This window comes from Meles meles, chromosome 8, assembly GCF_922984935.1.
Source record: "Meles meles chromosome 8, mMelMel3.1 paternal haplotype, whole genome shotgun sequence".
Taxonomy (NCBI): domain Eukaryota; kingdom Metazoa; phylum Chordata; class Mammalia; order Carnivora; family Mustelidae; genus Meles; species Meles meles.
The window spans coordinates 15,601,258-15,618,113 of NC_060073.1; the positions used below are offsets into that span (position 1 = coordinate 15,601,258).

Sequence of the window (16,856 nt, forward strand, 5' to 3'; positions counted from 1 at the left end):
AGAGAAATATAGGAAGTGCACTAGCTGTTCAAACCCACTGGGCAGATAATTCCTCATCACTGAGGAATAAAACTCCTCCAACAGCATTCTATTCTTAACTTATTTTGAATCAATTAAATAATGTCTTAAAATTACACATCACATACAAAAGATGCAAATAAAGGAATGTTGCATTTATTTTGTTTCAATAAATATTGCTGAGTACAACCTGACCACTAAGTTTGACTAATGTTACCTTCTGTATCATCCCCCTTTTTGACACTGGTTCCTTAGATTGTATACAAACACAGGAAATTTTTGACAAGAGCATAACACAGGCACTATTGAAACATACTTGAGCAATTTAATGATTTTATCTATCCTTTAATGATTGTCATCGAGACCATCAGTCACAGTATTTACATTTTTAAAATTCTCTTTAACACATGAAATGTAACTAGAATAAATGAATGAAATTCCTAATTTATTTCCACAATTTCAGTCATAAATATACATTCTTTATTTTGCTGTATAGTTCCCCCCCACTCTTTGCTTTATAAAATAAAATCATTTCCATTGGTTTAGCATGACCCATTGGCAATATTTGGTCACATAGCAAAAAAGAGTGTGCTTTATACAAATTAAGCTTCAGTGGTTCAGACTGGTATGTTTGCATTTCCTGAGGTTTCAGTGTCAGATAATTCATGGAATTTGACCAGAAAAGGGTGAAAACAGGAAAGTTGCCCTCATGTATTAGGCACACACATTTGAGATATATACAACAAAGTATTTTTTGACTTGGCAGAATTTTTATAAATCTTCTTTCTTATCTAAGCAATATAATTAATAATAATGAATCATCTTTAATTTTCAAAATATCATTTAAATATTTAAAAATCATTATCAATAAAACTGAGTAACATACATAATCATTCCCATTGTAAAATTATTCCATAATACTTGTATAGAATCAAACACAATAAAACAGGAGAAAGCAGCTTAATTTAAGAAATCAAGAATAATTAATATTAATATAATATTCATGTCAACCTACTCTTAGTAAACTTCATATCATTAATAATATCAATAATATCATATTATTAAGTTATCACCACATTTCTGTTTATTTCCTTCAGATACATACTCATTTGTGTGGAACATATAGCAAACTCAAGGATATGGAGAAGCAGAGAAACATCTCAGAATTCATACTTCTAGGAATTTCATATGACCAGAACATAGAAATATTTTGCTTTGTGCTCTTCTTATTCAGTTATATTGCCCTATTGGCAGGAAACCTTCTGATCCTTGTCTCCATTCAATGCAGTCCTCTTTTTCACCAACCCATGTACTACTTCCTCAGCCACTTATCCTCTATGGACATCTGCTATACCTCTAGCATTACACCCAAATTAATTGCTGACCTGCTAGGAGGGACAAAAACCATCTCCTATGGTAATTGCATGTTACAACTATTTACCATGCACTTCTTTGGAGGTACTGAGATCTTCATTCTGACCGCCATGGCCTTTGATCGCTATGCTGCCATCTGCAAACCTCTCCACTACCTGCTTATCATGAACAGGACAACGTGCCATCTCCTAGTCATGGCTGCATGGGCTGGTGGGGCTCTCCATTCCTTTCCTCAATTATTGATGGCAATCCAATTGCCGTTTTGTGGTCCTAATGAACTCGATCACTACTTTTGTGATATCTTCCCTCTGCTGAAAGTTGCTTGCACTGATACCTACATCACCGGGATCCTTGTGGTTGCCGATTCAGGTACAGTCGCCTTAGTTACCTTTGTTGTCTTGTTTGTTTCTTATTTCATTATATTGTTTAGTCTAAGACATCACTCAGGTGAGGGAAGACGCAAAGCCCTCTCCACCTGTGGGTCTCATATAACAGTGGTCATCTTATTTTTCGGGCCTTCAATCTTTGCCTACCTTCGACCTCCAGGTACTTTCCCTGAGGACAAAATATTTGCTCTATTTTATACCATCGTTGCTCCTATGTTCAATCCCTTAATCTATACTCTGAGGAATACAGAGATGAAAAATGCCATGAGGAAAGTTTTGTGTCAAACATTATTTTCAAAGGAAGTATGCAATTAATTTGAGCAAACATATACCTAAGCAAGTTTATTTTAAAAAATGAGCTTGATGTGACTAAATGAGCTAAAAATATTTCATTTTCTTTATATTCAATGTCTATCATGAATGAAATTCATGAAATAAAGAGGAATTAGAAAGAAATTTAAAGAGATAGCTAAATGAATCCTAATTCCCATATACCAGAATTAATTGAAAACTTTATTTTATGGAGTATTAAGGAGGTGTGATTAGCATCACCTGTAGAAAAAACTGCCAAATCAAATAAAGCTACACTATTTGGTCAGTAAATCATAACGACAAAACAATTTTAATGATAACTCTATTAAAAATCCTGGGCTTATACGCCAGTCCACATAGTGATACACATTCTTCACTAGTGATGAAGTTGAAATCTAAAATTAAAATAATGACTTTAAGTCATCACAGGTATCTTTATGATAGCTCATTCATTTCTACTTCCTCTAAGGGCATTCAGAAATCAGCTGTACAATGAAGAACTCTGTATAAGAAAACCTGTTTTAAATCAGCTCCTGGTCAACAGTTCTTCTGAATTCATATTAAAAATAATAGTAATACCTAGTTAAGACAGAGCAAGAGTCAATAATTACTTGTTTTTCCACCATTGACCAGAATACAAAACATTCCTCATAAAACCTAAGGGACTGAATAATCAATGTAAATGTTGACAAACCCTACCTGCCTCCAGTTGATAAGGGGAAAGTTAATGGACCCAGAACTGAAGACTTTCTTTGCTATAAAGAGAGAGAGAGGAAAAATAAATAAATGAATAAAGCTTAGCCAAAGACAGATTAAGACATGGTCAACCAAGCAGGGCAAATTAAAGTACATTTTGCAAGCACATTTTGGCTGCATATAGATATTTATAACTGCTTTATTTATAATTGTCAAACCTCTGAAGCAAACAAGACCTCCCTCCACTGGTGAACAGATAAATAAATTGTGATGTTTCTGGCCAATGGGATTATTCAGTGCTTAAAAAATGAGCTATCAAGCCATAAGATGGTATGCAGGAAAATTAAATGTGTATTACTAAGCAAAAGAAGGCAATCTGAAAAGGGTATTTATTATGTGATTTGCAAATATCTGAATCCTGGGGGTGCCTGGGTGGCTCAATGGGTTAAAACCTTTGCCTTCTGCTCAGGTCATGATTCCAGAGTCCTGGGATCGAGTCCCGCATCGGGATCTCTGCTCCGCGGGGAGCCTGCTTCCTCCTCTCTCTCTGCCTAGTTGTGATTTCTCTCTGTCAAATAAATTAAAAAAAATAAAAAAAAAACATTAAAAAAATAAAAATAAAAATCTGAATCCTGGAAAGGCAAAACAATGAGACACCTACACCATCAGTGTTTGCCAAGGGTCAGTGTGGAGGGTAGAATGAATAGACAGAGCTCAGAGGATTTTTAGAGCAGGAAGCACATCTGTATGTTAGTACAGTTGTGGATACATGTCCTTATGCATATCGAAATCCAGAAAATGTACTACATCAAGTGTGAGCCTAATGAAAAGAATATTTGAGGAGATAATGACTTGTGAGTGTAGTTTCTTTTGATGGTAACAGATGTATCACTCTGGTTGGAGAGGCTGTCTGTGTATGGGGTCAGGGGAATTATGGGAAATCTTTGTACTTTGCTCAATTTTGCTGTGAACCTAAAGCTGCTTTAAAAAATAAAGTTTATTAATTAAAAATATACATTATGGCATGATAAATATAGCAGAACTTGTAAGTGGAATGAACAAGAGACATCTGAAAAAGATTTTCTACAGAAAAAAAAAGTAAGAAAGGCCTTTTTTTCATGCTTGTTAGGATTTAAATAAAGGTTGCTTAAGAAACACAGCAAATGTCATTATAGAGGAGATGTTAGATAGCAGGATTTTATTAAAAGGGAGAAGTAAAGACACGGAAAGCTTTTTAGAATATGTGAGTAAAATGCAAAGGCTGCAGTCAGTCTGTAGGCCCAGAACAACCAGGTATAGAGAGAAGAAAAAAAATAGTAATAAAGATAACGGGAATGGCAAAACTCACCAGAGCTGTTAGAGCAGAGAGGAAGTGGACAGATTGTCTCTGCAGTTATACACAAAGAAACCCAACTGTTGTCAGATTAAACTTTTTCTCCTAGGCACGTTCTATACTGTTTCATTACTTAGCTGGAGCTAAGAAGGCTGTCTCTGAACATGAAATAGAAGTTCAGAAAATTAAACAACAGATTCATTTAAAGACCTCTTTTGTATAGTAGTTATTATTTGTTTCTCTTATCATCCTTTCTTAATAAAATGAATTTCTCTTTTAGAACATTATTAGTGATTGAAATTATTATTTGCACACAATATTGACCTATGGCTTAGGACTTGTTCTGCTACAAATCTAGAACACACATTCCAAATTAACCAGACTTTAGCATTCTATAAAATCAACAGCTTTCACGGAAATGACTTCAAACTTCTTACTGTAGCTTTCATATTTAAAAAGTTGAGAACATAAGCTTTAGTTTAATTGAGATGTAAGTGATATATAACATTATATTAGTTTCTTGTATACAGCATGATGATTTGACTAGAGTATATATTGAAAAATAGTCACTGAAATAAGTCTAGCTAACATCCATCACCACACATACTTACAAATTATTTTCTTATAACGAGAACTTCTTAGATGCCAGTCATTTTTGTTACACAAAATCCTGTCTGAGGATTTGAAGACTAGATTATAGAATTACTCCATATCAGAATCTAAAATACATCTAAGTATTTTAATGGAAAAAACCAAGCATATTTTGCTATTAGTTGAGACTTAAACTATTTGCAAAAAATATATGCACTTCTGCATGTATGTTTATTGCAGTGAAAATGTTGAGAAAGTTTGCAGGTTAAAAGAAACAGAAACATAAATGGAAAATTTAAAAAGCATACAAATTTCACAGTATTAAAGACTATCTTGTGTAATGTAGCTAATGCCTTTTGCTGCAAATTCTTCATGAGATATAACAGCATTCAAATGTATGCTTGCAATATTAGAATATCTAAATTTTTAAGAAGTAACCACAGATAATATAATATTTTATATTCACTAATGAGATTAGCACAGCATACCAGCATAAACTGTAAAGGATTTCAGAGCATCAATATCTGTGGCTCATAAAATAAATTTGTTTAAAAATTCAAATAAAATATTTTCAAGTACCGTAGTGACAGAATGGCACATTCTCACTAACATGTTTTTTTAATAGATTTTATTTTTTAAAGCAGATTTAGATTTGCAGGAACATTACACAAAAAGTACAGTGATTTTCCATATACATTCTATGCTCTTCACAGTTTCTGTTCTCTGACATCTTGCACTGGGGTCATACATTTCTCACCACTACTGAATCAATATGGGTACAGTATTCTTAAGATCCATAGCTTACATTAGGATTTGCTTTTGGTGTTACCAAGTTTTATGAATTTTGACATATGCATTATGTCATGTATCCATCATTACAGTATCATACAGAATAGTTTCCCTTCCCTAAAATATCCCAAGTTTGGCCTATTTACCCATTCTTCTTTATCCTTGAATTTCTGAAAAGCAGTGATTTTTTTTTTTACAATGACCTGTTTTTCTTTATCAAGAAGAGGAATTCATAATTCATGTCTGTGATGTAAATATTTCTGTTTCAAGGGCTAAATATCATCCTTGGGACTATCTTATTATTTTAGTAATTAATATTCTAATATTCACTATTATCTACTTCTTATCCACTCTACTTCTGTCACATAAATATATCATCCTTGGTTTAGGTCATCAAGCTATAATTATAATGATTAATATTATAGACAAATTATTATCATTGGTATGATTCAAAAGAAACCTAGCACCCCCAGAATAAGAAGGGACCAATATAGGAGCATAAAGTATATTTTACCAAAAGAATACTTCTAGGCGTATAAACCCAACCACTAAGGCCCTCTTAATAACAAAGAACTGCCTCAGAAACATGAATTTTCTCACCAAGTTCAGTTACTGTTCTAGAAGAATGTAGGTAAACATCATAAGATTTCAGAATATAAGGATACCTGGGTGGCTCAGTCAGTTGAGTATCTGGCACTCTGTTTCAGCTCAGATCATGATCTCAGTGACAAGGGATCCCCATCTCAGGCTCCATGATCAGTGGGAGTCTGCTTGAGAGTCTCCCTCTGTCCCACTCCTACTCAGGAGATTGCTGTCTCTCTCTCTTTCTGTCTTTCTAAAATTTAAAAAAAAAAAATCTTTAAAAGAAGGGATTGCAGAATATAACTCCAAGAATAGGAACGGAGATTATTAGATTACATGGTATCTTTTACAGCATGAAACTCCTATGATCATTTGAATCTGATACTTTCTACTAAGTCAGGAAGAACAACTACATTGAAGGTTCATGGTCAGCTGCGATGACACAGAAGTGCCTAATAATGGAGACTGGAAGAACAATAGCCTCTAGTTTGTAGATGCAGACATTCAGGGTGGAACAGAGCAGCAGAGAACACCAGGAGTTCACATGAAGAGGGACAGGGCAAGCTCCAGATCAAAACCACAAGCGGTAGGGCAGATGAGACAGGCAGAGACAGAATGGTGAAGCACATCTAAGGCTATAGACCTTGTGTACCTGTTTGTAGCTTATGCTGTCTGTTCCTACATAAAACTGACTTAACCCCAACCAGTGTGTGTGTCCTTATTGCTTATTTTCCTGAATGAAGTAGTGTTCATGTCCAAAGACAGGATTACATTAACACTACCACATTAAGATCATGTTCTTTTTTTTTTTTTTTTTTAAGATTTTAGTTATTGATTTGACAATCAGTGATCACAAGTAGGCAGATAGGCAGGCAGAGAGAGAGGGGAAAGCAGGCTCACTGCTGAGCAGACAGCCTGATGTAGGACTTGATCCCAGGACCCTGAGATCATGAGCTGAGCCCAAGGCAGAGGCTTAACTCACTGAGCCACCCAGGTGCCCCGAAGATCATATTCTTTATGGATTTCTAGGTAAATCCAAACTATGAGGAAAAGATTTGAAACTTCCTTTCTTTAGTTTTTTTTTTTAAGATTTTATTTATTTATTTGACAGATAGAGATCACAAGTAGGGAGAGAGGCAGGCAGAGAGAGAGAGAGAGGAGGAAGCAGGCTCCCTGCCAAGCAGAGAGCCCAATGCGGGGCTCGATCCCAGGACCCTGGGATCATGACCTGAGCTGAAGGCAGAGGCTTTAACCCACTGAGCCACCCAGGTGCCCCTTTCTTTAGTTATCTGAAATCCACTTCTTGCTCCATAATTTCCTATGGTAGCTTTCCCTTCTGCATTCCTCAGAGTGTCAATCAGAGTGTTGAGCAAGCTGCTCCAAGAGTATAAAATACTGCTATTATCTTATCCATGGGGAAGGTGGTTGCAGGACGTGTGTATATAAATATACAGGATGACCACAATGAAGTGGAAGAGGGCTTTTCTCCTCCCTTCAGCACTGTGGTGTTCAGTGAATGCAAGATGATAACACATCGTTTAAGCACATCAGCAGGACAAAACTCAGTGGGCGAATGGCCCCAATTTGGACACCAGGAGTAAGTTGATCACATAGGGATCTGCTCAGGCAAGTTTCACCAAGGGCTGCAAAGATACAAAAACCTTGGTCATTGGTACCACAGAAGGGTAAACTCAAGACCAGCAACATCTGAGCTAAAGAATGCACAGAGGACTCCACCCAGGCCATAGCCACCAGCACAGCACAGACCTGTCACCTCAGGATGGTTGTGTAGTGCAGGGGCTTACAGATGGACACGTAGTGGTCAGCAGCCATGAGGATAAGGATGAAGATCCCAAGGCAACCAAAGAAATGAAATGAAAACATGTGTACCATGCACTCACTGAAAGCGATATTGGTCTTCTTGAAAAGGGCATCCACAATCATTCTAGGGACTATGGAAGTATAGAAGCAGATGTCAGATTTGGTTAAGTAGAAAAAGAAGAAGCATATTGGACTCCCGAGTGTCCAGCTGTTCTTGACAGTAGTAATAATCAGAAAGTTACTCAACTTCATCCCAAAAAAGAAGCACAAGAAAGGGACAAACTATTTTCTCCCTAACAGGATCCTGGATCAACCCAAGCAGAAAATGTATTCATACTATTCAGCTGCATGATCATGAATGAGGAGAAGGAAAGGTGTGAAAATATTCTTCCACAGAAAAAAGTAATTAATTTACAGTGTTCTATGCAATGTTATGGTATAATTTAAGCTAATTAATTCATGATGTTATGTGATATTGTGCGATATTTGAGCAAAAATAAAGAGCTACATTCTGTGTTTGTTTTCATGTCACTGCAATATTGTGTTCTCAATTCTTAATGACCACTGCATTGAGTGCTGTGAGTCCCACAGTATCGTACTCATGTGATACCTTCCTTCAGCACTCTTCAAATATATCTAGATTGGACATGATTCTGACTAATTTTGCCAATTCAATGATATAAAATTAAGATATGTTGCTCTATTCTATTATTTCCCTCATCTTTTTAAATTTAATAAATATTGGGGTCCTGTTTTGTATAGTCCGTCACTTGGCCTATAGGATATATTTGACTGCTCTCGAAGGTTCAGGAATATTAATGCAACATCAGATGTTATCCCCAACCCTATAAAGTCTTTCTTACACATATATATTTATATATCACATATTTGTCACACATATCGTTATAAATGTATGTTATTTGTCAATACATTGTCTTCTGCTTCTCCCGCATATTCTCTTAGATATAGCAGCTTTAAAGGAGGAACAAGAAATACAGCTTTTCAACAATAATATGCATCAACCTTCGAGCACATTTTTGATATTTAGGATTTCATAAGTACGAATGAACAGAAATGAATGTTCTTTCATGTTTGGTAATATCTCACATATCCCTATTTCTGGTTTTCTTTCTCTAGTTTGTGAAAAGCAATTCTTACAGCACTCAGACCCTCTATAGAAATGGGAGAGATAAACTTCATCGTTCCTATTTTCATGAATGAACTTTTTAGTTTTAACATCTTAGATCTTTGGTGACCGCCTATGGAGTGTCCCCTGTTAAGCTGGTGTAGGACCAGATCATGGTTTGTAGTCCCCTAAAACCCACATTCATGGAACAGATCAGAGAAGCAGATGTGGGAGGGAGATGTGCATTTTAAAAGAACATAGTTTAGGGGCACCTGGTTGGCTCAGATGGTTAGGAAGCTGCCTTCGGCTCAGGTCATGATCCCAGGGTCCTGGGAGGAGGCCTTATAGTAATTATAGTAATTCAAGTCATAGTATGAACAAGTTGAGTTTCTTTTTTCCCTGATGAAATTAGAGTTTTATAATAATTTAGAGTAGAATTGGTTTCTCAGAATACGGGTCATTTTTAAATGCTATGCAAATGACCTATTCAATAGCTAAAATGTGTTGAAGGCATAAGTTTTGAAATTGTGAATCCTGAGATTTAATAGCTTCTAATAAACTTTGCTTTAGAAGCCTTCTGCTTTTTAAAGTCATCTATCGCTACGTTTTAGCTAGGCTTGAAAATGTTTGCATTCACATCGGGTATCAATTTGTCCACTGGATAAAACAGTTCCAAGAATGCATTCTCTCTCTTTTATACTCTCTTCCCTAAAGTATTAAGACAGTACAAAAATATAAATTTATGACTTTTTTGTACATTCATCAATGTAACAAATAGTCACTGAGTGCTGACAACAAAATTCTTTTTTTTTCTTTTTTTTAAAATTTATTTATTTTTTCAACTAACAGTATTCATTGTCTTTGCACAACACCCAGTGCTCCATGCAAAACGTGCCCTCCCTATTACCCACCACCTGTTCCCCCAACCTCCCACCCCTGACCCTTCAAAACCCTCAGGTTGTTTTTCAGAGTCCATAGTCTCTTATGGTTCGCCTCCCGTTCCAATTTTTTTTTTATAAACATATAATGTATTTTTATCCCCAGGGGTACAGGTCTGTGAATTGCCAGGTTTACACACTTCACAGCACTCACCATAGCACATACCCTCCCCAATGTCCAGAACCCCCTCCCCCTTTCCCAACAAAATTCTTTTGAAACCACATTCTGTATCATCTTCTTTTATTGACTTTTATTGTCTAGATTGTATATAAAACCCATGAAATGTTTAGGAAAAGCCATAAAGTGCGATCAACTCAGATATGCTTCAGCAATTCCATATTTTGACCCTAAACCATAGTTAAAAATGTGCAAAAGATTTTGCTTCTTTGGAAACTTTAATTAAACTTTCGTTTCCTAAATAATATAACTGGCAATTATATTTGGTTGCTTTAACGTAATCTAACACATCAAATAATCATTTGTCTTATTAATAGTGAAGTCAAAAATTATATTATTATACCCATTTCACATTAGATTTCACAACTGATTTGTAAAATACAATACATAATACAAAAAGAAACTTAATTCTAAATAACAAGAATAATTTGTGTGAATACTCTATAATGCCCAACCATTTTTGGCAAATTTTATATAATTATCATGTTGATAATTTTTTACACAAATTAATGTTTTCTTTCTTTTCAGATATTTGCAAACTAAAATATATGGAGAAATAGAGGAATGTCTCTGAATTCATCCCTTTGGGATTTTCTTATAATTATAACATACAAATATTTTCTCATGTTCTCTTCTCACTGTGTTATGTTCCTACCTTGTTGGTAGGAAAACTTATCTCTATTTACTGCAGCCCTCTTTTTCTCCAACCAATGTACTATTTCTTCAGTCCTTTATGGACAACTTATCCTTTATGGACAACTGCTACACCTCTTGTATGACACCCAAACTGACTGGTGACCTGCTAGAGGGAAGAAAATCTGTCTTCTATCGTAACTGCATGTGGCAACTCTTTCCATGTACTTCTCTAGAAACATTGAGGTCTCTATACTAACCATCGTGACCTTTGATCTCTATGTTGCCATCTACAAATTTCACTACATACTCATCATGAACAGGACAAGGTGCAATCTTTTAGTCTTAGCTACTTGGGCTGGTGGGGATCTCCACTCCTAAACTCAGTTTCTTATGGCAACCCAGTGGCCCTTTTGTGGTCCTAACGAAATCAATCACTACTTTTATGAAGTTTCCCTTTACTGAAAGTTACCTGTACTGATAACCACTTTGCTGGTGTCTTTGTAGTTACAAATTCAGGATTGGTTACCTTGGTGACATTTGTGGTTGTATTTTTTTCCTATGTCATTATTCACTTTAAGAAACCACTCAGCTGAAGGAAGACACAAAGCCCTCTCTACCTGTGGGGCTCAGATCACTGTGATAGTCTTGTTTGGGGGGTCTTCAATCTTTGCCTACCTTTGACCTCTGACCACTCCTCCTGAAGATAAAGTAGTTGCTCTATTTTACACCACCATTTCTCCTATGTTCAATCCCTTTGTCAATCCTCTGAGAAATTCAGAGATGAAAAATCCTGTGAGAAAAATCTGGTGTCAAACATCATACCTAAACATCTGTATTTAAATAGGAGGAACAGCTAGATGTGGATGAGGGAGATAGGAAAATATCTCACAGAGTAATTGTTCCTTTGGTATCATTTATGGATGCCAGAAATAGGATTTATGGATTATAAGTACAAGCTAGTCAAAGACACATTCTACCATACAAAAATGATATTGGAAATGTAGTTAATTGTGTGAGATTTTGAGATGATGTGAGCAGAGTTATATGCAAAATTAAAAAAAAAAACAACATTTGGGCTATAGCATTGAAAGCACTTCTATATGATAAAATTGAAATATTGACTAACTGGAATTTAAAAAAATGCTTGAAATTAAAAAATAAAAAATGAAAATTTTGAATAATTTTAGTCATATAGAATTTCTATAAGGGTACTACAGTTTCTGTTTTCCTCACTGTTAATATCTTACATTGCCATTTTGCATTTATCAATATTCATAAACCAATATTGATTCATTAATATTAACTAAACCCTAGTCTTTATTTTGATTTCATCTGTTTCCCCTCCCAGCTTTTACTGAGACAGAACTGACCTACAACATTTTGTCAGCTTAAAGTACAAAATGCAATTACTTAAAGTACAAAATGCAACACTGTGTCAGCTTAAAGTACAAAATGCAATTACATGTATACATTGTGAAATGACTACTACAGGGTCACCTGTGTGGCTCAATAGGTTAAGCATCTCTCTTCAGCTTAGGTCATGATCCCACAAGTCCCACATTGGGGAGGGGAAATCCCTGCTCAGTGGGGAGACTGCTCTTCCTTTCCCTCTATCCTCCAGCCTCTGCTCATGCTCTGCCTCTTACTTTTATTTTCTCTCAAGTAAATAAATAAAATCTTTAAAAAAATGATTACTATAATAAAGTCAGGTGATCCATCAATCAACCTCACATTACGTTTATTTGTGGGGGGGGGAGTGAAACATCTAAGATCTACTTCCTTAGCAACTTTCTTTCTTTTTTTTAATAATTTCTCTCACTTTATTTTTTTTTTTAAATTTCTTTTCAGCGTAACAGTATTCATTGTTTTTGCACCACACCCAGTGCTCCATGCAGTATGTGCCCTCCCTGTTACCCACCACCTGGTTACCTAACCTCCCACCACCCGCCCCTTCAAAACCCTTAGGTAGATTTTCAGAGTCCATAGTCTCTCATGGTTCATTTCCCCTTCCAATTTCCCTCAACTCCCTTTTCCTCTCCATCTCCCCATGTCCTCCATGTTCTTTGTCATGCTCCACAAATAAGTGAAACCATATGATACTTGACTCTCTCTGCTTGATTTAAATCACTCAGCATAATCTCTTCCAATCCCGTCCATGTTGCTACAAACGTTGGGTATCCATCCTTTCTAATGGAGTCATAATACTCCATCGTGTATATGGACCACATCTTCCTTATCCATTCATCCGTTGAAGGGCATCTTGATTCTTTCCACAGTTTGGCGACTGTGGCCATTGCTGCTATAAACATTGGGGTACAGATGGCTCTTCTTTTCAATACATCTGTATCTTTGGGGTAAATACCCAGCAGTGCAATTGCAGGTTTATAGGAAAGCTCTATTCTTAATTTCTTGAGGAATCACCACACTGTTCTCCAAAGTGGCTGCATCAACTTGCATTCCCACCAACAGTGTAAGAGGGATGCCCTTTCTCCACATCCTCTCCAACACACGTTGTTTCCTGTCTTGCTAATTTTGGCCATTCTAACTGGTGTAAGGTGATATCTCAATATGGTTTTAATTTGAATCTCCCTGATGGCCAGTGATGATGAGCATTTTTTCATGTGTCTGATAGCCATTTGTATGTCTTCATTGGAGAAGTGTCTGTTCATATCTTCTGCCCATTTTTTGATGTGATTATCTGTTTTGTGTGTGTTGAGTTTGAGGAGTTCTTTATAGATCCTGGATATCAACCTTTTGTCTGTACTGTCATTTGCAAATATCTTCTCCCATTCCATGGGTTGTCTCTTTGTTTTTTTGACTGTTTCCTTTGCTGTGCAGAAGCTTTCTATCTTGATGAAGTACCCAAAGTTCATTTTGGATTTGTTTCCTTTCCTTTTGGAAGCGTATTTTGAAAGAAGATACTGTGGCTAATATTGAAGAGGTTACTGCCTATGTTCTCCTCTAAGATTCTAATGGATTCCTGTCTCACGTTGAGGTCTTTTATCCATTTTGAGTTTATCTTTGTGTCAGTGTAAGAGAGTGGTCGAGTTTCATTCTTCTACATATAGCTGTCCAGTTTTCTCAACACCATTTATTGAAGAGACTGTCTTTTTTCCACTGTATATTTTTTCCTGTTTTGTCGAAGATTATTTGACCATAGAGTTGAGGGTCCATATCTGGGCTCTCTACTCTGTTCCACTGGTCTATGTATCTGTTTTTATGCCATTACCACACTGTCTTGATGATCACAGCTTTGTAGTAAAGCTTGAAATCAGGTAACATGATGCCGCCAGTTTTGTTTTTGTTTTTCAACATTTCCTTAGCAATTCGGGGTCTCTTCTGATTCCATACAAATTTTAGGATTATTTGCTCCAGCTCTTTCAAAAATACCGGTGGAATTTTGATCGGAATGGCATTAAAAGTATAGATTGCTCTGGGCAGTATAGGCATTTTAATAATATTTATTCTTCCAATCCAAGAGCATGGAATGCATCTTTTTGTGTCTTCTTCAATTTCTTTCATGAGTGTTCTGTAGTTCCTCGAATACAGATCCTTTATCTCTTTGGTTAGGTTTATTCCCAGGTATCTTATGATTCCTGGTGATAGAGTAAACGGAATTGATTCTCTAATTTCCCTTTCTGTATTTTCATTGTTATGGTTCGAGAAAGCCACTGATTCTGTACATTGACTTTGTATCCTGTCACGTTACTGAATTTCTGTATGAGTTCTAGTATTTTGGGGGTGGAGTCTTTGGGGATTTCCATATAAAGAATCATGTCATCTGCGAAGAGAGAGAGTTTGACTTCTTCATTGCCAATTTGGATACCTTTTATTTCTCTTTGTTGTCTGATTGCTGCTGCTAGGACTTCTTTTTTTTAATATTTTATTTATTTATTTGACAGACAGAGGTTACAAGTAGGCAAGAGAGGCAGGCAGGGAGAGAGAGGAGGAAGCAGGCTCTCTGAGGAGCAGAGAGCCCGATGTGGGGCTCGATCCCAGGACCCTGGGATCATGACCTGAGCCGAAAGCAGAGGCTTTAGCCCACTGAGCCACCCAGGCGCCCCTCTGCTGCTAGGACTTCTAATACCATGTTGAACAAGAGTGGTGAGAGTGGGTATCCTTGTGTTCCTGATCTCAGCGGGAAGGCTGCAAGCTTTTTCCCATTGAGGATGATATTTGCTGTGGGTCTTTCATAGATAGATTTTATGAAGTTCAGGAATGTTCCCTCTATCCCTATACTTTGAAGCGTTTTAATCAGGAACGGATGCTGGATTTTGTCAAATGTTTTTTCTGCATCAATTGAGAGGACCACATGGTTCTTTTCTCTTCTCTTATTGAATTGTTCTATCACATTGATTGATTTGCAAAAGTTGAACCATCCTTGCAACACAGGGATGAATCCCACCTGGTCATGGTGGATAATCTTTTTTAATGTACTATTGGATCCTGTTTGCAAGGATCTTGTTGAGAATCCTGGCATCCATATTCATCAGTGATATTGGTCTGAAATTCTCCTTTTTGGTAGGTCTTTGCCTGGTTTGGGGATCAGGGTAATGCTGGCTTCATAAAAAGTGTCTGGAAGTTTTCCTTCTGCTTCAATTTTTTGAAACAGCTTCAGGAGAATTGGTGTTATTTCTTCTTTGAAAGTCTGGTAGAATTCCCCAGGGAATCCGTCAGGTCCTGGGCTCTTGTTTTTTGGAAGGTTTTTGATCACTGCTTCAATCTCGTTACTAGATCTATTCAGGTTGTCAGTTTCTTCCTGGTTCAATTTTGGGGGCTTATCGTTTTCCAGGAATGCATCTATTTCATCTAGGTTGCTTAGCTTATTGGCATATAACTGTTGGTAATAATTTCTGATGATTGTTTCTATTTCCTTGGTGTTAGTTGTGATCTCTCCCTATTCATTCATAATTTTATTAATTTGGGCTTTCTCTCTTTTCTTTTAAATCAGTGTGGCCAATGGTTTATCGATCTTATTGATTCTTTCAAAAAAACAGCTTCTAATTTCATTGATGTATTCTACTGTATCTCTGGTTTCTACCTCATTGATCTCTGCTCTAATCTTGATTATTTCTAATCTTGATTATTTCCTTCCTTAGGAACAGGGAACCAATGGGAGAAATTGAGACTATTAATGGAAAAGTGAGAAGAGTATGAGGAATGGTGAGTAAGGAATATAATATTAATAAAGATCTACATGTGTCTGGATGAAGTGGGGTGAGGTTCATTGAGGGGATGGAAGCTGGAGAAAGAAACCCCATTTACGATGTTCTTTCTAATACTTAACAGATGACTTTCAGGGCATTGGTGGTGGGTCTGTAAAGAAAGTATACAAAAGTGACCATAAATAAATCATAATGCTTTTGTCTAAATACAATACTGTATATATATATATCTATCTATATATATAGATATAGATATATATATACACACAGACACACACACACATATACATATACATATATGTATATATATGTATTGATATGTATGTATTAATAACTGATTGCTATATTCATGGCATAGCAGCAAGTGCTCTGTACACAGGATCCCATTAAATACTGACAATATCCTTTGTGGCTGGTATTATTCCATCCACTGTGAGATGAGAAAGCAGTGTCAGAGACTTAGGTTAATGGTAATAATAATGATAATTATATTTATTAAGTTGAATATTTAGTGGCTCTGAATGAGTTTGGAGGCATTTGCTGACTTAATCCCCACCACATACCTCTAAGGTAATTCCTGCTATTGTTTTCATACTATTTTATACATTTTGCAATAGAAAGATAGAGAAGTTAAAGATCCTGGCAAGATCAAGATGCTAATTAAGGGCGGAACCAAGATACCTTCAGGGTATAATAGTTAATGATTTTCCTTAAGGTTCTTACCCATGCTCTATATTGTTATAATTAACAACACCAAACTATTAATCTCTTTTTTACATAATCATAATAATTATAATTGCTTTATTACTACTTTAGAGGCAAGTGTATATAACACTATTACATTAGTAGACACGCACACGGACACTTAGAACTTTTGTACAGGTAATCATTTGACTGTGAGTACAGACAAT

General features: G+C 36.1%; 1 protein-coding gene and 1 pseudogene across 1 annotated transcript; one reads left to right on the forward strand and one right to left on the reverse strand.

The window, feature by feature from the left end:
* Positions 1 to 1,157: 1,157 nt before the first annotated feature.
* On the forward strand, positions 1,158 to 2,093 carry LOC123949513 (olfactory receptor 4P4-like). The gene has a single exon (XM_046017028.1). The coding sequence runs from the start codon at positions 1,158 to 1,160 to the stop codon at positions 2,091 to 2,093; it is 936 nt and encodes a 311-aa protein (XP_045872984.1).
* A 676-nt stretch (positions 2,094 to 2,769) lies between these two features.
* Positions 2,770 to 16,856, reverse strand: part of LOC123948505 — a 372,440-nt pseudogene continuing 358,353 nt past the window's right edge.

Excerpts from the sequence above, each read along its gene's own strand:
- LOC123949513 (XM_046017028.1), top strand. The coding sequence starts at position 1,158 with ATGGAGAAGCAGAGAAACATCTCAGAATTCATACTTCTAGGAATTTCA.